Source organism: Tribolium castaneum, chromosome 5 (assembly GCF_031307605.1).
Source record: "Tribolium castaneum strain GA2 chromosome 5, icTriCast1.1, whole genome shotgun sequence".
NCBI classification, from domain to species: domain Eukaryota; kingdom Metazoa; phylum Arthropoda; class Insecta; order Coleoptera; family Tenebrionidae; genus Tribolium; species Tribolium castaneum.
The window spans coordinates 1,239,914-1,265,059 of record NC_087398.1 but is presented as its reverse complement, the minus strand read 5'-3'; the positions used below and the strand labels follow the sequence as shown (position 1 = coordinate 1,265,059).

General features: G+C 37.2%; 1 protein-coding gene and 1 non-coding gene across 4 annotated transcripts in view; both read right to left on the bottom strand.

Annotated features, from left to right (window-relative positions):
- Positions 1-21,675, bottom strand: part of unc-5 — a 60,488-nt gene extending 38,813 nt beyond the window's left edge. For all 3 annotated transcript variants that reach the window (XM_015980457.2, XM_015980458.2, XM_008196211.3), the window contains exons 1-3: positions 21,502-21,675; positions 11,427-11,616; positions 2,112-2,498 (exon numbers count right to left, since the gene is read on the bottom strand). In XM_015980457.2, coding sequence (XP_015835943.1) covers positions 2,112-2,498; positions 11,427-11,502 — 463 coding nt within the window. In that variant the 5' untranslated portion in view covers positions 11,503-11,616; positions 21,502-21,675. The remainder of the gene's footprint in view (positions 1-2,111; positions 2,499-11,426; positions 11,617-21,501) is intronic.
- Positions 14,688-14,760, bottom strand: TRNAK-UUU (transfer RNA lysine (anticodon UUU)). Its single transcript has one exon. It is a non-coding gene; the product is annotated as a tRNA-Lys (tRNA).
- Positions 21,676-25,146: the final 3,471 nt, after the last annotated feature.

Sequence of the window (25,146 nt, the reverse complement as noted above, 5' to 3'; positions counted from 1 at the left end):
AGTTATTTATGAAACAAGCACGCAAATGCTGACGTCTGCTGTTTTATAAAGTACATTTTTAGACATTTTCCACCAATTTTGGTGATTTGTTTGTACAGTGAAATCTCCCTTAACGGACATCTCTTCACAACGGACATTTTTGTGGGAACGTAACAAAACCTATATTAAAATTTCCGCCTCCCTTTAGGACACCTCCCCATACCGGACAATTAATACAGATTCCTCATCCGTTCTTGAGAGGTTTTAATGTACTTGTTTAATAAAAACAAGAAAAACTTGATTTTTGGTCAAAAAACGTGGTTAAATCCTCAGAACTTGCAAAAATAATTCATTTTTGAAATAATTCTGTAATTTATTGGCTTACTTTTATAGAAATTTTGCGCAATAATTGAGTTTTTGTTGAATAAACACTTGGAAAAAGTATATTTTTGATAATTTTCGACCAAATTTGGTGATTTTTTTCGCTCAAAATTAATATAAAGACTTGATTTCTGGTCTAAAAACGTGTTTAAGTACTCAAAACTTGCAAAAATATTGTGATTTTTGACATAATTCTGTGACTTATTGGCTTACTTTTATACAAATTTTGCGCAATAGTCGAATTTTTGCCAAATAAACGCTTAGAAAAGGTAAATTTTTGGTCATTTTCGACCAATTTTGGTGATTTTTTTTGTTCTAATTTAATAAAAGCAGGGAAAAAACTTAATGTTTGGTCTAAAAACGTGTTTATATCCTCAAAACTTGCAAAAATAATGTCATTTTTGACATAATTCTGTTATTTATTGGCTTACTTTTAAAGAAATTTTGCGCAATAATTAAGTTTTTGCTAAATAAAGGCTCAGAAAAGCTAATTTTTTGGTCATTTTCAACCAAATTTGGTGATTTTTTTCATTCTAATTTAAGAAAAACAGGAAGAAAAACCTTTTTTTGGTCTAAAAACGTGTTCAAATATTCCGAACTTACAAAAATAATGTCATTTTTGACATAATTCTGTAATTTATTGGCTTACTTTTATAGAAATTTTGCGCAATAATTGAGTTTTTGTTGAATAAACACTTGGAAAAAGTATATTTTTGATAATTTTCGACCAAATTTCGCTGAAAATTAATAAAGACTTGATTTCTGGTCTAAAAACGTGTTTAAATACTCAAAACTTGCAAAAATATTGTGATTTTTGACATAATTCTGTAACTTATTGGCTTACTTTTATAGAAATTTTGCGCAACAATCGAATTTTTGCCGAATAAACGCTTAGATTTTTGCCGAATAAACGCTTAGAAAAGGTAAATTTTTGGTCATTTTCGACCAATTTTGGTGATTTTTTTGTTCTAATTTAATAAAAGCAGAGAAAAAACTTAATGTTTGGTCTAAAAACGTATTTATATCCTCAGAACTTGCAAAAATAATGGCATTTTTGACATAATTCTGTGATTTATTAGCTTACATTAAAAAAAATGTGCAGTAATTGAGCTTTTGCTTAATAAATAAATGGCAATTAATTACCCAGATCATTCTACATAAATAGATTTGCTGTAATTGTAGGAAAAAAAAATAAAAATTTGTTAAGGTATTCTTTTCATATAGAAATAAACCAAATTTAATTTAATATTTTTTTTACATATTTTGAGTACTTATCTGTAATTATGAGATATTAGGTTAGCTAATACTTTATACATATTGATTTTGTAACTTTTTTCTATAATTGGATGTAACATCTTCTGTGAAATAAAGATTATTATTATAATTATTAATGTTATTATTATTATTATTAGTATTACAATTATTATTATTCAATTTATTATTAAAATAAAAAAAAATTAAATAGCAAACTGGTCTCGTTTCAGGAGACTATTTGCTGCAGCGTGCAATCATGATCATTACGTGAAAACTTCAGTTATTTGTGAATAAATTATGAGAATAGAGCCGTCTCTTTGTCTATCGTAACTTAGTCAAAGCTTTATTACTCGCAGCAATTTACCGAGAACCGTCAGTTAGTTGGTTCCGCGAAGAAATATCGACATCAAAGGATAATAACTGGGTGGATTCCTATCTTTGCGACATGATTGTTTCCGAACAAATTGCCGGAACAGCAGACAGTAAGAAATACTTACAAGCCACGTCAATGGTCGCCGATTGGCTCTTGATGCTGCCTCTTCCGCTCCACGCGTAGCACTCGCATTTGAATTTGTCTTTGCCGAAGAACTCCTCCACCATGTCCCTGGAGACGTTCGTCTCGGCCTCCATAATCCTAACACCGTTTTGGGGGTCGACGAATTCGAACTTGGACGTCTCTACGTTTTTTGCGCCGTTGCATTTGAAATAGAGCTTAAGGGCGTGTGCGGCGCGACATTTCAATACCGCTGGCCGGTTCTTGACCACGTAAGAGTCTTGAGGCTCCTCCAGGAAGATGGGCAAAGAGTCGGAATTCAAGAGGAGAGACTCGTCGTGGTGGTCCGCCGTGGACTTGGTCGGGGAGTTGTTGTCGAGATAGGGGCCATCTGCGAAAAACAGCTCATTTAAAATTCTATTCCGTTTAGGCTTTGTTCCGAAAATGAAATACAAACATTTGCACAACGCGTCCAATGCATTTAAAACGACGAGTTTTAACTCATATGATAACTGATCGAAAGTAATCAGCGGCGAATTGAGTTGTCTTCGGGAGGATTTATTCGACGATTTTTAACACGGTGACAAGGCGGCCGTTCGTAATCTAATTGCTTTGGTGCCGCTGGAAAATGACTTGGTTTCACGTGCGGTTAACATGATTGAATAATGCCCGCGAGTTGCGACAAGACATTTTCACCAATCGCTCCTCTTACAGCCAATTATACTCCGATAAAATATCTACGTTTACGTGAAAAATCGCTATGGTAAGTGCCGGGTAAGGATGAATAATGAGGCTTCACGCAACCTATGCTTAAAATTTTCATCAACCATATGTGGGAAATTAATGGTTGCGATACTTTTTCGACTCCTCATGACACCACATTTTCTGTAATAAAACCGATTATTAATTACAGGGCGCGAAGGACGCATTTTTCAGCCAGTTAACAAATCACCACTTTCAAAAGCCAAAGGAAAACACCACGAAAGTTTAACAACTGCTTATAATACTAATAAAAAGATTTGACTTTTTTCTCATTATTTATTAATTTGCCAAACTTTTGAATAACTCTGGAGCTTCTTACTTTCCGTATATTAAAAGTAAATACAGTTGGGAGAACACTCGAAAAAATCTCGAAACTTTGTGCCAACTTTCAGTGATCACAAAATCGCTGAGTAAAATATTTATTCCGCGATAAGAATCAAACTATATCGTGGCAAATCCTTGCAAAAAGTGCGAAATTAAAAGCATCTAGCCAGCACTTTCGGCAGCGCGAGCAAACATGCAGGATTGCCACTCGGCAGTTTTCATCCCTTATTTCGGGTTGAAGCGATTTAAGCGCTTAAAAAATGTTTTCGCTCCAATTAATGCGATTATCGTATTCCATTCGGAGCGGAATTTGCGGCTTAAGCCTGGTGTTCTCATTTACATGAAGTGGAAAGTCCGGAGCGAAAAAAGGAGCCGCGGTCTTCAGGTAGGGCCCAAATTAGGATAAAATCGTCGTCGGCAGTAATAAAGCATATGTTAAAACGTAATAAAACCAAAGCAAAATGCTAAATGGCTATTATGCATGTACGTTGTCAAAATGTTTCATGTGCGCCGGTTATTCGGAATGTAAATTTATGTAAAATGGCTCGCTTTTTGTAATGCGAGCTGTAACTTAATTGTTATATATTCCCAGAGAGTAGCACCATGGGATTTATACAGTGGCGAATGGAGACTGCAAATGTCGAGCTTTAGTTCGAACTAGGGCCAGTTTTATCCTAGGAAAGCTACGACCTGGCCGGTGCAAATTAATTTAGAAGCCAGATATGAATTTCGGGGTTAAACCGGGACAAAAACTTTAATCCTGACTTGATGAAATTACGACGCTTTTTGTCTGGGGCGCTCTTGGGTTACAAATTAATTTGCCGAAAATATTATAAAAAGGTAAATATTTGATCGCGTTTCCCTGCGAATAATTACAGACCTAATGATGATAAATGAGAGCTTTGTGGTCAACAGTGTAATTCAGTTAGAAAACTGGTCGGATGCTGATGGACGACTTTTTGGTGAAATAAATCAAAATTGTAAATTTCTGGGCTTGAACGTAAACTCGGAGAGAAACACGGAATTGATTAGAATAAATTTAAACTGTTTGTTTACGGCGGTCGTTGTTGGAACAACATCATAAATTAAAAATAATTGTCAACAATAAATTCGATTAATTGTGCTGCTGAATGGCATAACGGCAATGTTTATGACTCGACTATTTGCAGCGACCATTTTTATTCCCCTATTCCTGCATATAAATTTAATAGAACACAAGCAGGTGTTTGGATAAATTAAATAATCGGAATAAATGTGTGCTAAAATCTCGGGCGAAAAGTGAGCTTTGGAGTGCTTAGAAGAAAGTATTTAGCAGTCGCCCACGCGAGTAAAACCGGTAAAACACTTAAACAAGGCCGAACAATAAACAAGACGCGAATGCCTGTAAATAGTCCGAATGTGAAAAAATCGAACACAGATAACGCACGCAAGCTGAGCTTACGAGTCGGCAAGAGAAGTCGCTGATTTATCGAAGAGCGATCTCGGCCCCAAACCGACCACGCGATTGCCGGAGGCCCCAACATATAAACAAGTTTATACCGGCCACTAACATATTCACAAACGTTTCAAGTTGTTAGCCGGCTATCAGCCCAGCGATCTAGTAAAATAAATTAAGGTAATTAAGAGAATCATGTCACTAGATTCCACTTTAATGATATGTTGGACCAGATGAATCTTCCTCGTTAATTATTCAAGCGAATTAACTCGCTAAATTCGCGAAAGCTCGAAGGGGACCATTCCGGTTTGCCATTGTAAAAGCCCCGACTGTATTAATATTATTCCGGCTTTGCCGGCTGAGACACCTGGATTTACAGAAGCGATCTCCAACTGCGCTTGTTGAGGACGATTTAAATGAGACTTACAACCGAGCAACAATGTTAAACTGGACAGCGAAGCTCAAACGACACTTTTTTAATTGCACATAAATGTTCGACTAATGGGCTTTGTGCTTGTTCAGCGGCTTCCAAGGGACGGACATGTACCAAGAAGCTAATGAATTTTATTCAAATAAACGGGAAAAGGAATGTTACGACCAAAAAACCATCTCCGCGCATGATCTCCCCGTGTAAGCTTGTCCCATTAAAAATAATTTTTACAATGTTGTCCTTGTGCCCGTTAAATTACCCCAACCGATCGACATTTGCGCCACTGTGTGCAGTTCGGAAACCTACTCGTATTAATTATTTGATCCCTAATTGAGCGCGGGATATGGGCGTAAAGTAACAATCTCCACCCCTGTTACGAGCTTTAGTAGACCATCAGCAAGTTGCAAATTTACGACTGTCAGCAGTGTAATTTTACGACAACGATAAACCGGGCTTTGAGCAACAAATTCGGAAATTTTGAGTGTTTCGTGACGATTTATCACAAATAATCTCTTCGGCTTTGTTCCGGCCGTCAGTCGAAGACATTAGAAGTCCATTCGTCTCGTCGCGTAATTATTTATAACAATATTTCAGCCTGACATCGGAGATAAATAACAACGGTAAGAACCGTCATCGCTAACGATTTGCGGAACTTGGGCAGGAATCCAGGATTTCGTCCTGTCGGCAGCTTTTCTGCAAGAACAAACGAATTCGCTTACAAATTATGACGATTTTTCCCTTCCGCTGTCTCGCGACGGATGCTCTTCATTCTTTACCGGTTACTTCTTCGCTGACAGAACTAATAACGCGTGTTAAATTTATGTCATGTAATCCCCTTAACGGGACGTCAGCTCGTAACTCGCCTAAGAATGTTATAATAATTCAATGAAAAACGCTCACTTTGTGCTACTTCGTAATAATTGTAAGCCGAAAGAAAACTGGATACAGGACTTGATTATTGGGAAAATATTGTAAACGCAAAAACTAGAATGCTGGAAAAGAGCAGGAATCTGATGAAGACGTGATCGTAGATAACAGGAGCGAGTTAAATGAAAAAATGCCATTTATCTTTACTTGTTCCTAGTTGAAGACACAAAGAAAAACGCGCGACGGGAAATTTATGGACAAGTACAAAAATATAACGTTGCAGAAATGCAACCACGAGCTCCTACTTAAACCGTTTAGATGCCATTAGATTTTTTCTTATACACAACGAGGAACAATAACGTTCTTTATCAATAGATCACCAACAAACCGTTGGAATCTGACCTGTCGGTCCGCAGTCGAGTTACATAGGGCTGTTCACTTAATATTAGAACTTACGAACATTAATGCAAGTGATTGTACACTTTAGTAATCTTTCAATAAAGAAGAAATTATGGAAAATTATGGAGTGATTAGATTATCTTAATTCTATAAATACCTACGAACTAAACTAGTCAGCAAATCAAATGTATGAGAAAGTCATATGAAATAAAACAATCCTGTATAAGTAGCAACAAAATATTGAAACTTCAATTATTTTCAAAGCCGATATGCAAAAGAGCGTCCTTAGGATTTGGACTGCATTGCCTTCTGTCGGCCATAAAAACTCCTTATTTATTAAAGTGCGTATAATTTTTCCGGCTAAAAACATACTTCCCTTTCTGGAGACACAATATGTTGTGTTTCCAAAAAGGTATAAATTACGGGGGCTATACCTAGTTTGAAAATGATGACTTTAATGCGGTAAACACATGGTAGCGAAAAATTTTATAGCAGCCCTGGCGTAATAAAGCGTGTAGGTTGACATCTGTCGAGTCGGAAAACCGGACTTGACATCATTAGACACTTACCAAGATTGACGTCCCCTCAACAGTCCCAAGTTTGACCCTCTGTACGTCAATCCTTTGTATAATTAATAAATTCCACATCAACACTAACTAACTGTAATGATTGTCTAAAGCCACGTGGGCGCACCAAAGATTATTATTTGTTCAGAGATGAGTGGGTACAAGCACCTCTTAATCTTTTCACAAAAAAATTGCTCTCGAGTATCTATTGAGTAAAATTTAAGGGAAACGTTTTATTTCTTGACATTCAATCGCCGAAAATTAATTTCAGGTTTAAAGTTCAAAATTGATTAAATCCGGCAAAACCCCTCGACTTTCTCCTTCAATTCCCCAGCGAGTGTCAATGTCTCTTTGACAACTCTGACATATAGGGCCGAGGGCGCAGTTTTTCCCCAAAACACAATTTCGGTGTTTTTCGCTCAAATCCGGCACCAGTTTATGACATATTCAGTATTTCGATGGGAAACATTTTCATTAACACAATTAAAAAAGCCAATTTCAGCGACAAGCACGGAACAATAAAACAACAGAGGGGTAGAAAGGATTCATCAAAACAGACCGTGCGTAACGCTTGCATGTATTCCAAAACATTCAATTATCTATCATTGCATAATTCAGCGAGGTAAATGACAAAATAATCGGGCGAAATCAGAGACGGACATTGTGCCCCTATTTTACGGCTTCCATAATTCAATCGGGACCTACCATAAATCAACCCATAACGCGAATCAACGTGCGGATGGCGCAAATCGGCCATGGGTGCTAATTGAAATTTCCCTAATGGTATTCCTCTGTAAACAATCGGGCCAGTCCTAAGGGACCGATCCGTCACTTATCTACGGAGGGATTAATCACTCGAACTTTTAAAATGATTCACTCTTAGCTATAACTTTTTACGTCGCCATCACCCATCTACGCGATCAGAAATATTTTTATTGATAATTTTATGGGCTGTGGGCTTTATAAATTCACCTTTTGTTGTCGATGTAAAGTAACACGTGTCCCAACCAACGCATAAAGTTGGAAACATATCGGCGATCCCATTGCTGTCTCCTTCAAAATCGTTACTGAATCAATAAACCTGCATATGTAAAATTAAACGTAAACAACTCTCGCATTTTACAAATTGGATTATAGTATTGGGGAATCACGCCGGCACAAAACAACCGTCTTGTAAACGACGCAAATTATCGCTAATTGAAGCGGTTAATCATTTACCCTCAAAAAATTCTGCCTTCTGGCGCATGCAACTTAAGTGACTCCGTCTTCATTTGCATTTTTATTACAAAAGCGGCAACTGTGCATTAACAAAAGACTCGAACAAAGAAAAAGCTACATTAGCAGACTTGAATTTTAATTCGGTTAGAAAAAATCAAGAGTCGGGACTGCCTCTTGTTCATTATGCACGACGGTTTCAGTTATTGCCAACGAGTTTTGTTTTATCGGGGAAAAGCTCCAACGCAAGCCGTTTATGTGACAGCAACACGGCGGTGTCCTGTCCCGGTGTGCAGCCAGGATGAACGACACGACGCAGCTTTACAGCGACCCGATTTCACCAGCTTTTTTGCCCAACAGTCCAATAACAATATGTTTATAAGACAAACTGGTACAAAATTAAACTTTCACAAAATTTTGTGTCAAATCCGAAAGCCGTCGGGATTTTGTTGGTGTTGCCAGCGGATCGCTACTGTGCGTTATGTTTACATCAATAATCAATTACCGGCGTATAGTTTCATCGGAAGGGTTGGCGTTAATTCGCGCGCTCATGATCTTTGTCGGGTCCGAGTGGATCTCCGCTGAAATATCTCATTAGTTCCATTAAGCCGTAACGAGCGGTTTTATGTGGAAATTACCAATAAATAACCAATCATATCGCCGGACTTCTCGCCAAGACCAACAATTACAAGGCGATATTTTACAATTAGCTGGCGTCGCTGCGGCAGCGTTATCCTATGCAGAATCTCCGAGCGTAAAACAAAACGACGGCGAAATAAATTAATAAACTCGAACACCGAAAGGCGATAATTAAACCTCCTCAAGGTACTGTTTGTCATTTCCAGCGCACATTGTTGTGGCTTAAAATTTCTGTTTTGTCTGGTGCCACAAGTCACCCACAAGGCACGTACATTGGTCGCCCACCGCAGTGGTCAGTTTTAGGTAAGACGAGACATCTGCGAGACGAACAATTTATTGACGAAAATTACTTAATTCATGCTTTTAGAAAGACATCAAGAGAGACAAAGCTCTGCGGTTTCGGTTTTTTTGCCAAACAACTGGCTTGGTATAATTAAATTCATAGCGTAAATTCGCAGAGCTTGTAATGCCATCTGCTGCTGTAAACTCAGGTTTCGCCTCATTGTCCGGCCTGTATAAGACTTCACCGACATGTGTGGTTTGATATGGGAAGACGGAAATGTGCTCTGGCGGTGTACCATTCAACTGTAGGTGCCTTTATACCCGTTCAAGCCTCTCTAATAAGAATTTCCAATATAATTTATAGACGATCAGGCAGAATTTAGTCGCTTTTAGCACACGCGTGCTCTAATCATGTTAATTTTTATTTTTTTTAGAGACCGATTTCATTTAAATTCTGTAAAGTTGCAGTTCGTCTTCTGAGAGTAAAAATGATTTTCAGACGAAAAAAATACAATTTGAGATAAAATTATTTCGACAAAATCGTAAAAGATGCTTGTTGGCATATCCACACATTGCATAAAATTGCAAACATTATCGGCCATTGCACCGAAGACGAAATTCTAGTTTTGTGGGAAAGGGCAGCACCGATTTACCGTCTCATTTGTTCCAGGAATGCGCATTTGACCAATAAAAATAGAGAAACTACCTCCACCTTGTTTATCTACCGCACAAAAAACTGCAAAGTGTTTGTGATTGGATATTGATAATCTAATGCGCACCCGACAGGAAGACAGACCAATCACAAGGCGCTTAAAAAGTTAGCAAAAAATTGGTCTTTGATTATTTTAAATGTCGGCTGATTTTTACCAAATTAACTGGAATTTCGCTATTCGTGAACGTCTTGGAAAGTCAAAATTTCATATTCATATAAATTTATTAGCTACATTTTCTGTCACTGATAAAAAAGTAATTTTTTGTTGTTATCAGTTACAAATACTTTTATTTACACCTGTTTTCACTCCAGCTTCTTCCAAGGAAATTATTTACAATGGTTAGAAGGTATTAATGAAGAGGATGATTTAGGGAACGAAGATTTAAAAAAAAAACACAAATACTAATGTTAGAAACATTTTAATTACTAAATATTCTTTTAACATTTGCTCTTTAATATTTTCACCATTTTTTCGGTGTTCTCAAAATCGGCCATTTTTTTATGTACGATGGTACTGCTTTAATTTACTTTTTTCATTCTTTCTTCGTTTTTTTGTATTGTATTTGTATTGTTACTTTTCTGCCTTTGATTCTTAAATTGTGGAATTTGGTTTTAATCTGCATCCTGTGGTTTGAATTTTTCAAATTAATTTATATTCAATCTTACTTTTCTTACCTTTTCAGATAAATCATTAATTTTATCAGTCGAAAAATATTTCCTCAAAAAATTGCTATTCCATGAATTCTACGGCTCACTTTACGTATTTTTAAATACACAGGTTTTTTAAAAAAATTAAAATTTAAAAAAAATTTTCACCTTCAAACAATTTTTTTTAATTAGCTCTAGCAAAGTTTTATGGACTTTTCTACGCCCTTAGAACCTTCTCAAGTTCTTCAAAGTGCAAGAAAACGTCAACAGTTTCGATTTTAAAAGGTTTGATATTTCCGGTTTTATTTTATAATTTTCGGATAATTTTTAATTATTTACCTTTCACAAAAAATGATATTATAAACTAACGTAATTTTTATTTTTTTTCGAACCGTATTGCTTTATCAAACACTAGAAATTACATAGGTATGCCAATGCCTCCGCAAACGCGCAAAGCTTGAAAACGGTTTCTCTTATCCTATTTTTATTTCGCACTTTTCATGACAAATATGAATGCATTTCCTGAATTCTACCTTTAGCAGCAACTTCCGTCACGGATGTGTAATTTGTGTTTTTATTGTTTACTTTCCTGCTGTGGTTCCCCCATAAAAATTTTATATACGGAGGTCCCATATCCAGGAAATAACATTTTTATTTAATAATTCTGTAACGATTAGATAACGGGTATTATTGCATGGCCATAAACGACCGATAAATGTTGAATTTTAAGATCGATGTGTTCATCAACTTTAGTCCACTTGTCCAGTAAATTGGTTTTTATCGAGAAGATCTCCCATCAAGGGGTAAATAGTTTGATTACTGGTCACTGTTCGTCGAAAAGAAACTTTCAAAATTGGGGAGTGTAATTAGGCCCCACCCGGCCAAAAATCAAGTAGAGTTCGTTGATTCCGTGCATTGTGTCTTGTCCAATTACAGGCCACGTAATATCAATAAAGAATGAGCAAAGTATGGCTCTTGCAGGCGTGCACGTGACATGGGGCCTCGCGTGTGGCTCATCACTACATATTTCATACACCAACCTTGATTAGTGGCAGCAATGCCGAGAAAAAATGCCAATATCAGGAGTGACAGGCTGGGGGTTTCCGGCTGCGCCATGGTAACGGGGCTGTGCTCTAGGGGCTGCTGCACACAGACATCACTGGCACCACAAGCGCATCTTCGTCTGTCTGTCACATCGCATCTGACACTTCACTTATTGGATTCCAGAAGCTGCAACAAAAAGCGGTGTATTGAGTCGAGGAATGCTTCAGATAAATCAGTTTAAGGAAGGGAAATGGACCGGCTGACGGATGGCTCGGTTTGAAGAAATCCCGACTGAATTATTTATTTATCAAAAAATGTTTTGGAGAGAATTATTAATACGCTCAAGGGTGCAAGTTGGCGAGGTCGAGGACCCAATAAATAAAGTGGCGACGCTTTGGCGAATTCCGGGGGCGGTTTTTGCTAAATTGAAACGGTCATGTGAGGAACGATAAATCGAAATAATATAATTGGAGTAATGCTAAACGATGCCATAACGGCCGTAATAAATATTAAAGAAAACGTGCCATAAAAACAATGCCTCCGTGGGCGACCCACACACTTTGATGTGTCTGGAGCGATTCGTTATCTCGTCTTGATGATATTGTTTTACGATACTGGAATTTGTGGGACGGTGGAGTAATTCAATAGGAGAGGGTTTTATTTAGTTGATCCGTTTACTACGGATCTAATTCCGTGAGGTCAAGGGTTCGGCCAAACGGTCACCTGAGCGTCCGTCAGAGCCCATTTGACACAAGATTGTATTTAATTACTAGAGACTTAGCAAGTTAAAAACCTTATTTAGTCACCAAAAATATACAAAAACAGAAACTAAATATTAAAATCTGGTAATTTAGGATACATTTTTATTAATCCCTACAACAGGAAAAATGAAAACATAATTTTTATTACAATAAATAAATTCTGAACTCACTGAAAATAGGTATTAAAATTATGTCAAATATTTGTATTTTTAAGAAAACAAATTTATTTCGAGTTTCAAGAAAATCGCGTGTTAGAAAAGTTTCTAGTGATGAAGCATTTTTGGCAGTTTTCTTTGGTTTTGTCTACCTCAGTTGCCTGCGACATTAAAAAGCAATAGTCCCTGTGAAATATTTAGGGGTTCCTAAAGTCGGTTTTCCGTGGGGGTCCTTAGATAATATGATAAGCATGGGGTGCCGAGCAGGTAGTTTTTAAATGGCTTTCGGTCCCCAAGTTGTTAACTTCATAAAGATGAATGGTTTGCCGTGAAAACTGACAATTAGGACCATCCACAAACGACTTCTCTAGCCATTCTCCCAGAATGAGATAAGTGCTTTTTGTATGTTTTTGTGTCCCTTTATCAGGCCATAATTTAATAAAGGGAAATTTCCACCTCTTTAAAAAAGCGCGGTGTTGGCGCGATAACGCGCCACAATTTGGCCACCGGATCGCCGAAATTACACAGCCATTTCGGGAAAAATTACAGCAAAGTAATAGAAAGGCGGGAGCGATTTGGTAATTTCGATTCTCAGGCCGTTTGTTAATGACGGGACATTAAAGCGAACGCATTCTGTGTTATTATTTTAATTATAATCCTACGCTTCTGAGGAACAGGTTTGGCCGAGGCGATTTTTTCCGACGAAAATTTTATGGGGGATATTCTCGTATCGTCTATAATTATTGTTAATGCACGTTATGGTGAAGGCGCGTCGTAAAATTTCCTAAATAATCACGAGGAGCGCTCCGAAATTTATGTCTCTCGGGCCAGCTTTTCTTAATGCCTTTTTGAAGCCTTACAGGAGTCTCTCTAATGTCAGCCCGGCTGTAAAAACGGGAATAAACACTCAAAGTGTCGTTACGCCCCAACAAAACAAACTCCCCGAATCGCGATTATTAATCGATACGTAAATCACGTTCTGCCTTTATCATACGATCGATAGTTGGTGCATGTAAGACGTTTGTCAAACAAACAGACAAGTCATTGTCTGAAGAAGAGGAGAGCCCGCCCGGCTGCGGCCGAAGAATGCGAAACAATCAGGTAGAAGAGGCCATCAAAAGGCCAATCGATGTTTATAGTCTGTCAATTAAACGAAAAACCTGCGGCCTTTTTTCATTGTTTCCAGAATTTCGCCGAGATTAATAAACGTCAGGCAACGATTGTCAGAAAACATTAATTTTCCGATTATCGGCAACTCTGACAGCCAGTCTTCGATATCAGCCTGATTGGGGCGAGTCCTGTCTTTGACATTTATATTTTCATCGATTATTTATGTTCCAACTCGCGCCAACAGCTCAAAATCGAAGCCAAATTTCTAGTCTTGTGGCTGCGGCTTTGACAAATTAAAAGATCTTATCTCCCCGTGAATAACTCGAGGGGTGAGTCGATATAATTGTTCCGGGATTACTGGTTGATTAGCCTTGAAGATTAGATCCAAAAATAAAAATCCTGGCCTTGTGGAGCCGCCCCCTGTCTGTTTGTTGTGAATGAGCTGTTATAATTAGCAAAGATGAGTCGATACATTACACGAGTGTATCATCACGACTAGTATTGTCTGCGCCTTGAGCTTCGATAAGGCACCGAAGAATAGCCCGTCTCAATTAAAATTCAGCGAAATTGCATTATTCACGTCATGTGAATCGAGCGCGTTATTAATACCGAAAAATTTGCATATAAAAATGTGGAATAGAATTGTAAATTATACATTGTTTTAAACATTATAGAAACGTTCACCATACTGATTAAGTATTGTTTGTCTAAACCAGTTCTCTGGTGCTTTATGTCGTCGACGATTCAAAACCGAGACCTTATTCAAATTAATTTTTTATTCAAGCAAATTGAAACGGCTCGATTTCGTTATTATCGTATCCGATCCGAATTTAATTATTTTTCGAGTGGATTTGGCCATCTTTCCCCTTCGAACGTTTTCCAAGGCTTTGTCGGGGAAAATTGTCTATTGTTCACGGAGTGACCGTACGATAACCTATACACGCGATAAGACGCAACTATTCAACTTTGCCATCAATTCCAACAGCCGGTTTCTTGTAATTAGTTTTCGGGATTTGATGAAAGAGCGGCTTTTTATGCGATTTCGGGAGCGCTTTGTCGCAACAAACAATGCGAAAAATGGGCAATTTAGAGTGGTATATTTATTATCCAACCGGTCTACAATAAATTTAAACTAGATGAAATCTACAGTCTATGATTAATTGAGCCGCAGCTTGATGTAAACGAGTCTGGAGTGGAGCAAAAATTTATTTTAAAATGGTCAAAAAGTAGCCGCCCGAGCAGGGACTTGAACCCTGGACCCTTGGATTAAAAGTCCAATGCTCTACCGACTGAGCTACCCGGGCTGTGATAAGCGATTAAAAAGTAGCTAAGACGCCTCAATTCTCGACTTAGTTGACTTATCCCATCTCCTGTCGTATTTGCACAAAACTGTTTTATCTATTTGCTTGTTATCGGCATTTTTCGTTCGAATTTCCAAATCTGGCGCACCCCAGCTGGTCTGAAAATAGATAGTTGTGTGAAGAGGACTCGTCACCCTCTCTATAATAGAGCTTTTTCAAAGTGGGATTACAGCTTTAATCCATTAGTGAAAAAAGGTCCATTTTCAGTCAATTATCACGCGTTTAAAGCAAATAATGAGTATTAGGTCGGACTGAGGCTGCGTCTTGAGACACATGTTCTAAACTAACCCATCATATATTTATGGCCATTGAAACAGAAACCTTTTAGAACCTTGTACTGTTAAGTGCTTTTTAATGTAGCCCAGACATCTTCCTGCGCTCTAAACTTCTATTTAAGATAAACAGACAAATGCATCCCGAGTATGTACAACAGCTGAAACAGGTAAAAGCCGACCGGGGGTAATAATTTAAAAAACAGCCCTCGTGTCCGGCCTACCTGACTGCCACCAATTAAACGCACCGGAATTGATTGAAGCAACTTAAAATTCCCGTCGAGTGGAAGAATAATAAGAGAAGGGGCCAAGGCAAATAAAAGCAAAGGAATTAAAATGCTCGAAAACACTTGTTCGAAGTTTTGACAACATCGTCGGCCTACGCACGTTTTTCTGTAAATTCCCGGCCAACGATGAGAATTAACATCTCGGCGTTTGCCAACTTCATCTCTTTCAAGCCGGTTCGAATCTCGACTCGGAACTGATTCGGATTGAGTTACAGGTTGAGGATCGGCTTACAAACGCCAGCTTCCTTGTTATCGGGAAAAATATTCTGTTTTCTGCCCTTCGATTTATCACCGCAATTAATAATTTGATTCGTTCCATTGCTTTCTTTATTTATGTGTGTATTCCCCTTTCAACAATTAGTAGCGTGTTTTACAATAAAGCGATAAGGCAACAGCGTAATTAAAACCCCGATAACCCCACAATTAATAAGTATTTTTAGACGCTCGAGTTTACTTTCTGACCCATCCTGGATTACTGATGTTTTATTTCTGTGCCCGAAAAGAAAAACATAATTAAATTTTCGTTAATGCAATCTTCTTGTAAACTGCTCTCTTTTTGTTTGTTTGGAAGGGTTTGGTACTTGGCTAAACAGAATTAACTTGTACAGACATTTATAATTAGAGTGCCTTCGAGCCAATTAAATTCTTTCTTGGGGTTCCGTTTCATAAATCCACATGCATGGAAGTGCTAATTTACTGGGCGAAAATGTGAATTATCTCCATTTTATGGCGCTTCGCCGTAATTTTACTTGGCTCATTGTCAAGTTGCTTAAAGCCAATCGTAAATTACCAACCACTATAAATTTAATATCTGCACTCTGCATAAAAATGGCGAAAATCGCAGAAACGCTTTATGAGCTTGCTTTGGATTTATTATTAAACGGTCCGAGTACAGCTGTCTCCACGAAAAAGCAGACAAAACATAGTTTGTACTTTATTCATGCTTCAGGAGTGTACAGATTTTTTTCTCAGCTTTTCAGTCGCTTCAGAATTTCACCCTCAATATTTTTTAGTTTTCAGTATCTCAGCGTAAAAGTTCATTTGGCAGTGTTTGAACTTTTATTTTTTGAAAATATGCGTATTTTTTTTTTGTAATTTTAGACAACTTTTTCATCTTAATTTTTTGTATCAAAAAAAAATAGTTTATGTAAAAGTGTCGAAATTGTAATTGAAAATTATGCGAATTCGAAAATTCATTAGTCTTTAGCTGCAACATTTATGTGTTTCAAAATCGTTAAATCACTGCATGTTCCAACGCTCGCAATATTTTGAATATAAATCTGCCATTAAAATTTACTGAATTCTGTATCGAAATTAGTTTGAGCTGTAATCGTGTTTGTGGAAACCCGTGGATGTGCAAATTCGTCCCATTTTTCATAAACCCGATTTCGCTGAAACCCTTTTCATGACAGTCAAACTGTATGGAGTAATGCAGTACATCGTTGTGCTTTCGTGTTGAAACTCGAAACCATTCGTGTATGGAATGAAACGTCACAACATCCTTCGCAATTGTCATTGTGAGTAATTCGAAATAAAACGCCACGCGACATTTCAGCATAAATTTCAGTTGTAACAATGCAGTTTTGAGACTGCAACTAGCACCGATTCCGGGCCACAACCCCCTTAAATCGGGTTATACCCATATCGATAACAAAGTATCGTATTTTTCGAGGTTTACCGCGTTTCAGCACCTGAATACTGAAAAGCTCCGCCACTGTTGTCATCGCGGGCGAGGAAGAGCGATGACAAGTATCTGAGAGTTCAATCTAAGGAGACTTCGATTGTGAGGAAGGAAATAGTCCCACTGGGTGATAAATTAAGGTTGGTGGCATTGTTTCGCATCCAGGGGAGCCTGACAAGGATATACGCGCTTTTCTATTGGTCCTTCCGAAGGATTCTTACACACAGTGAGCGCGATAGCAATTGAAATCGCCTGACAATGCCAGTTTTTTCGTAATTAACGAGAATTTTGCTCGTCTCTATGTAAGTTTGTAAGGGATGATAGTGCGTAAACAGAATGATTAATTGTTCGCTATTTAACGCCACTTTTTGCGAGTTTTAAAATTCCGGCCCTCCAAACTACTAACACTAACCCAAGTCTGAAACTAGCAAACTTCTGGCGCTTCCCCATCGATGATAAGAGGCAGAGGTGTTCGTAATTTGTTCATTTGAACTTTCCCAACTTTGATTTAATCAACGTATCGTAGTTTAGCGCCAAAGTTAAATTGTGGATCGATTATGGCTCAAGGCAACAACTATCGTTAGGAAAAAACTAATTTGACAAGTGTGTGGGATTCGTGTGACTGATGTTTTAATTAAGTCAAAGAACGGTTGTGGCTAACGTGTTCCAAATTGGAAGTTATAATGTCAATCAAACAGATAAGGGGCCTAACGCTGGAAAAAACTAACACTTGCACTTAATTAGACGAAATATCACCGAACCGCAAAAGCCACGACAGTGTTTTACACAAGCGTTATATTGTGAGACTCGACTAACGTAATTAAAACATTTAATGAGCATGAAATTCAACTTTGGCGGAAGATTCATGTAATAATTAAGCGCACTTCGGCCCAGCTTATTTTTGCTCGCTTTTATTGGAAAAAATAAATGTGCGAACTTTAGCTCTTGATATAATCTTCAAGCCGTAACGAGTTTTAAAAATTTGGTGTTGTCTTTGACGAATTAAAAATTTCGTGCTCCGCGAACTCACTCATTTATGTCTGTCTGGTGTATTATGACATCTTTAGAAATTCCCCTGTTTGTCTCCTCGTTAATCCTTGGGGGACTGCCAACTGTGGGAAATTAAAATAAGGACGAAGTTTGGAAACGGTTTATTGACGTAATTTTAGCAATTCCACTTTGTCTCATTTTTTGGAGTGTCGCAGTGTAACAATCCAATTTATGGCATCTGCCGGCAAATTCTTTGTTTTGTAGTTCCTCCCACCGAATCGCAACAATTTGTATGTATGTACCGCGTCCTCAATATTCATGAATTTCGCAAAGTTCCCAGATCTGAACAAACGATCATAAAGTTTGGTTCGATGCATATTTGCGTCTGATGCGAAGTTATTCCTCCACAAACATGTCACAATGATGGTAATTTAGGACATTCAAAGCGGCGTTCAGGCAATAATAATAATTACGCCGCATTGATTCAGCCATCGTAAAAATTATGCAAACTCAAAAATCAAGCATAATTGCACGCTCTCCTGTCTTGGAACTCGTTATTATCCTGGGAACGAAAAATCCTCTAGAATTATAAAGTGATTTTCATATAATCGCTTATTGGGCGAGCAACTTGAGTTAGTGTTATGGTCTTGTGGATTCGTGGTGTGATTTATAAAACACACTTGTCAGACTAGCGTCATTGTAATATAATGGACACGAATAAAAATAAAAATGATACAATGGATTTCGTTCGCGGCACCGCAATTTGTAACGCGCACACTTTATTTTTGTCTGCCTTTCGTTTGTGTATTATTGTACGGATTACTGCAAGACTTTATTGCTGTTTTATTTTATTACGGCGTTATTCCATTCTTACGCCGATTAAACAATTAGTTATACCCAATAAAAACACCGATCGGGGCTTGTAACAAGGATTTATTCCCGATTCCGACAAAATAAAACACTAGAATTTTTTAAAATTTATTGCGTTGGCATTTACCGTATGCCACACAGGTTTTCCTCCAATAAGTTATTTGAAGTATTCAAGGCTCGCATTAATTCAGACATTACTTATTCCCGATACCTTTCACTTCAAGTCCAGATTTATTCGCCGTGACAATAAAACCTCCCACCCGACTACATCATAAACTATCCCGAATTTCCTCCAGCCGCATATTTCCCTTTCAAATCGCTCCAGATCTCTAGTTACTCGTATTTTCCGCATACATCAACTCGGGCCATAACTCAGCACTTTCGCACCGAATCTATCGCAATTTTTCCACATCAGAAATGTGTCGTGTCTCGGGCACGCGAACGGGCGGACTTTTCCACCCAGAAGAGGCAGTGATATATAAACCAATTAAAAGTCAACGGCGTTTAATGTAATACCTCGGCATCCGGCAAACACGCGTTACCGTGTTCAAATAATAGTTCACGCCGAGATAACATCGAAAGACCGACCTAGTGATGGCGTGCCTTCTGACCATTCGTACTGCGACCTGTCTACGCATACAATAATGCGAACTGCCTGTTGGAGATTTTTTGAAGGAAGCGGATTAACACGCACGGGATGATGGCCAAAAGTTTTATTGTCACTGACGACGAAAAAAGATTTATGAATTCATGACATTATACAAATTATAGAGCCATCAAGGTAAAGAAAACAAACCGACACAATACTCTATAATTATCGTCTATCACAAACCCACTCGTGCCTCCTAAATTAGTTTTTCATTTGCCCGCATTGTATTATTGATACAAATGTAAAAAATTCCCTATTCTCTTCAATTCCTAATCTATTATCGTCATCTAGTTGGATACAAATGGTGCTCACAATAAATTTAACATAATTCCCATTCTTATTGTTGAAGCGCCGTTAACAACGCGTTAAATGTTTGAGTCTTTCTGTAGATAGTAAAGCTGAAACTTTATAGTTGATAGTTGTAAAATGAGATGTAAATACGTTTCTAATGGAACCACAAATTCGCACAAGTCGTTAAACTCAAACAACCAATTAAAAGATAAAAATACCGAAAATCACGTCAGACTGGAATTTCAAGAATGCGGAAAAGTTTTAACCCCAACAATGAAAATGGTGTTAACGTGCGATTGGCGTGACAAAGTGACCGGAATGAATATTACTAGTTTCAACAAAACGCATAAGTGAAAAAGAGTGTTTGCTGTAACTGTAAAGTCTTATCTTTATCAATTAAACCGCCACCTCCTGATTTAGTGTTGTAGATTTTGAGCGAGATTGAAAAAATTATACGTTTCGTGTTGTCTGAAGAGAAAAGCATAAATTTTGTCTAGGATTTGAGCAACGGCGTCCTTGGATCGTATCTGCCACAGGTACACCAATTATTATGAACCATAATTATCGGTTTTTTCTCAAGATCAGTCTGAGAAATCTCAAACTAAACCAAATAAATTAGTCATAGGAAATAAAATTTTACCGCTCCCAAGCACTTTGGTTCATTAGAAACCCTTCTTTACGGCCGACTTTACGACACACCATTTCTTATTTACCGCAATCTCTTCATTCAGGATCAAAAATACAGGTCCGGGCTAATTGGGTTGCGGCTTCTTCCAAGAAGTGGGCCCATTAGGAATATTGACCGCTAGTAAATTCGGTTATGCAAAGGGCAGCTATTCATAAATCACCACTCAAGACAGGACGGTGGACTGGAACATTATCTGCCATTCTGGAGAAAGGAGCGATTTTTGCCCAAGTGTATTGAGATATAATGGGCCATTATTGGCATTTAAGAGTCGACGGGACTAATTTTTTGCTTGTTAATTTACTTAGCGTCCGTGTTTAGATTTTTTGCCCCGGGCGTTTTGTCCTTTTTAAGGATAATGGAGCGGCGCGAGATGCAAAAAATTAATGGTAGAGTACCAACACAAGGGCAAGGATTTAATATTAATTCGCCTCAGTTAAGATTACGAACAAGACAATTTCGAGCAATTAATTATTTAAACGAGGCTCTTAATTCATTTGTGATTGTTATTGTCAGAAACAATACATGCATCTGTTTACTAATCAGTTAGTGTTAAGACATTATGCAGTTATAAATTACGAGATAACAAGTTTTGAGTCAGAGACAAGCAACTCCAAATTGGTGGAGTTTAGAAATAGAATTGTGCTTAATCCAATTACAAACTTAATTTTTCAATTGAAACATCATTCGGTGCGTGCCTTTATTACTCCGATAATAGCCAATTAAAAGCGGCGACAGAGGGCCTAATCAAAACACAATTAAGGGATGCTCTCCCCCCGCAAAAATAATTAAACTAAATTGACCACTAATTTTAATTCCTCCTTCGGCGAGTTAATTAAAAAGTATCGACGGAGCACTCTCCAGACAAAAAACTGTCTGATCCGGAAGCACCGAAGATTTCAATTTTTAATTAGCAGCTTTGACGAAAGCTCGCTTAAAGTTTGATAATTGGCACCAACCTGAGCTTTGCGTCAAAACTCCGGTGGAAATATCCCAATTTGTGTGCACTTGTCACGTGAAGCGCCCGGATTTTACGTTTACGAAAGCACGCTGCGAACGAGTCGCTCCGGAGTGGATTATGACCGAACTCCACACGAGTTGTGCACGGACTGATAGAACGGCGGCTTGCTCTTCGGACGATGGTAACAGATGCGCACGAAGGAGGAAAATCGGGAGCTTTGGAAGGAGTGTTCCAAATAGGCAGTTTTACGATTTGCGCCGAATTTTCGGGGATGATTTGCACGAGGGAAATGGTTGTCAGTCATAAAGCGCACTAGAAATGGACTAATAAAAAAATACGTTATTTGCGAGCGTAAACAAATCCAGAAATTTACACTTTTGGCTGTTGCTTGAATTTTTGAATTATCATCGCCATAAATGACGGTTTTATGTCCCGGTGACTAATTCAATTTTACCACTTTATTTATTGAGTTGTCCATTTAGCACAATGACAAAATTATTCTTCAAGACTTACACTGTCTGCACAACAGTTGAAATATTTCTTGTTCCTTGAATGCAGGTACAAAATTAATCGTAATTATTTTTTTACGATAATTGCTGAAGCGATGGCAATGGGGAGTCATAAATTTTGTATAATGAAAATTGGGACAATTGCTTCATGTTCGATGAGGAAGCAGCTAAATCAATAATGTATTAAAATTAATTTCAATTTGGATGTAACTTTTCTCCCTGAATTATTGAATTCCAGTTATCGTTTTTTTAAATGTTGAAAAATTAACTCGATTTATTGGACAAAAAATTAAATTCCGACTCGAACTGAAGTGTATCAAATTGCCTCATGAAAGAGAATACTCGATGACATATGGTTTAAAAATTATTCCTATCCGGAGTCGTAAAAGTTTTATATTACAGCAAAATTATGAAGCTTGTGTAATCATTGTATTGAGAAATGAAGGCATATCTAATGATTTTTGTGTAAAATATTTGCACAGTTCTCTGCGAAAAACTTTTACTCCTAGCATAATCTACTATTATTTCAATGAAAACTGAATGAATGCACTTCTAGCCCGCACAGTTGTAAACACATTTCACATTGCCCACGTCGTCACCAATTAAGTGACTGATTACAAGATACCACTTAAAGCCGCTTTTTCTAATTGTCTTCCAGCGCACGTAAGCTCAGGGAAGCGCCGGTCGCGTGAGACGTGAAAAACTAGGTCGCATTACATCTTCACCCATTTATTATTATTTTAAACAGAATAGCAGCCATCAAGCAAAAGTGACATGTGTCAGTTTCAGGTGCGTTGGCTTTTTAAATTTTTAACTGGTAAATCAAAAGGTTTGAGCGTTTTTATCTTTGGAAAATCCTCGACTGTGTTACTTTTGACGTAGTTCATTAATTTCAGATGAGGGCCGAGCATAAAAGAAGTAGCTTATTCCAGTCAAGGTTGGTCATGAATTATCCTGATTGACGCCGACTTTAATTGAAGTCCTTTATCCCACGACCAGTTTCACCAAACATGGCCGGTGGTTAATTTTTGCTGCTTTCCTGGCTTTCATCCTGAAAATCAATTAATTTTTCTTCATTCACATTCATTAGGTCTGTTTAAATTGATGATTCGCTGAGGAGCTTTCTGTGCGCACACGGTGCTTATCTCGAACATCGAACCGAAACGTAATTAAATGATAATAGCAAGGATAATACTACATGTTATTAAAAGATAAAATGAAGCAATTTGGAAGACGTTTGAAGACTAATCTTCTTATATTACACTCTAATAGCAGCTCTCGACACGTTTAAAAATCATTATACAACATGATTTATTAATCTCCCGGTTAGAGTTAATTATTATTTCTTTTAATAAATCACGATTTTTACACTCAAAAATAAAGCATTTAAATAAGAGCATTGGTAAATCATCGAACTGCTGAAAATTTCCAAATTTCAATTTGCAAATATTAGGTGAAGTGGCTCGAGCCGGCAAGCGGTTGGGTCTCTCTGGCTTTATGTATTATTGAGCATCAGGAAAACGCGTTTAAATTTTTGAAATCTCGCTCACAACCCCGAATAACTTTGACCTATATACATAATAAAAATGTTACTACAGTGGATCCTCGGTCCAGGTAAGAAAGTTTATATTTTTCTCTCTATTGAGCGAAAAAGCAAACTCTTGTGATGTGTAATTCATAACATACGCCACACCAGACGTTCGTCGTAACGTACAAACTATAATTTGAGCTGTAGTTAATTATTTAGTTTATTTAAACGAGTCTGATTGGTTGTAAGGAGCCCAACAATCGATCGTACAAAGGGCGAAATTCAATGAACCGTTACGGCGCTTTAGTCAGAGCACACAAAAGATTAGCAGGGAGTTATTATTTATGAAATTTTAATTTGAAATTGCGTACTCTGAATGAAGTCAATCCGTTATTACCGATCTCGGAATTTTTCAATTGAAAGTGCCGGGTGAAAAAATAACGTCAGTCGACACCTGACAAAATTAAAAGTCGGAAAAAGCATGTTTACCGTTCTAGCAGCGTGTAAAAAAGCTCTTTCTTCCTCGTAATTTATTTTAATGAAGCTCGGAACGCAAACAACTTGACACTTTATTTACTACTTGAAACTTAATATTTTATTAAATCATGTGCCGGAGTTGAGTTACTAAAACACATGTTAACGAGAGCTTTATATAAATAAATAAAATCGCGCCTAATTCAATATTGAAAATGGTAAACATCGAACACAAATTGAAACTGATAACGACACAATCCCATGTCAAATAACGCCAATTGTGTAAATTAATTAAAATCTAGTCCGGCAATAATTTTAATGTAATTCGATTCATTTCAACTGTCGCCGTTTATTGCATCGGAGCGAAAATCGATGACTCTACCATAATTGCAGAAAATTTCTAATTGCAACTAACGCAACAACTCCATCACAATGAGCTTTGTGCTCTCATGGCCGGACTTTAAACGGAATTTTAAATGCGGCGCTCTCATTATTTTTCGGTAATGAAATAATTATCCACCGCAATTTTTTCAGTGGAGACCCTCAATAAACTGTGGAATTAATTGCGACTTTCAGCAGTGCATTGGGAATTCCTTTAATGAATACTTTTATTAATCGTCCTTCAACAAACGTATCGCAGTAATTGAGGATAAGGCGCCGAAAAGGGAATATTTAAACAGATTGTCCCATCAATAATAATTACAACAATTTGTACAAAGATTTAATTGATTTTACTTTTGATTGATGTGTATCGTAAATTTATCCATAAAATTATAATTTATGATATCTAGAGTTTGGAATATATGCATGTATGTATCAAATGTATTATTATTATTATTATTATTATTATTATTATTATTATTATTATTATTATTATTATTATTATTATTATTATTATTATTATTATTATTATTATTATTAATTTTAATAATAATATTATGAAAATACAAAAATCACAAACACTAGATAAAAAATACACACACACATATATTTAATTTTTGGAAACCCATGACAGTACAGCTGTCAAACTAATTACTGTTTCATTAATGGTCATAAATTGCTGTTTTTTAGAAACAATTTTCATGTGTTTTACGAGTATCAAGAAACGGAATGAATATTATGATTCTAATCC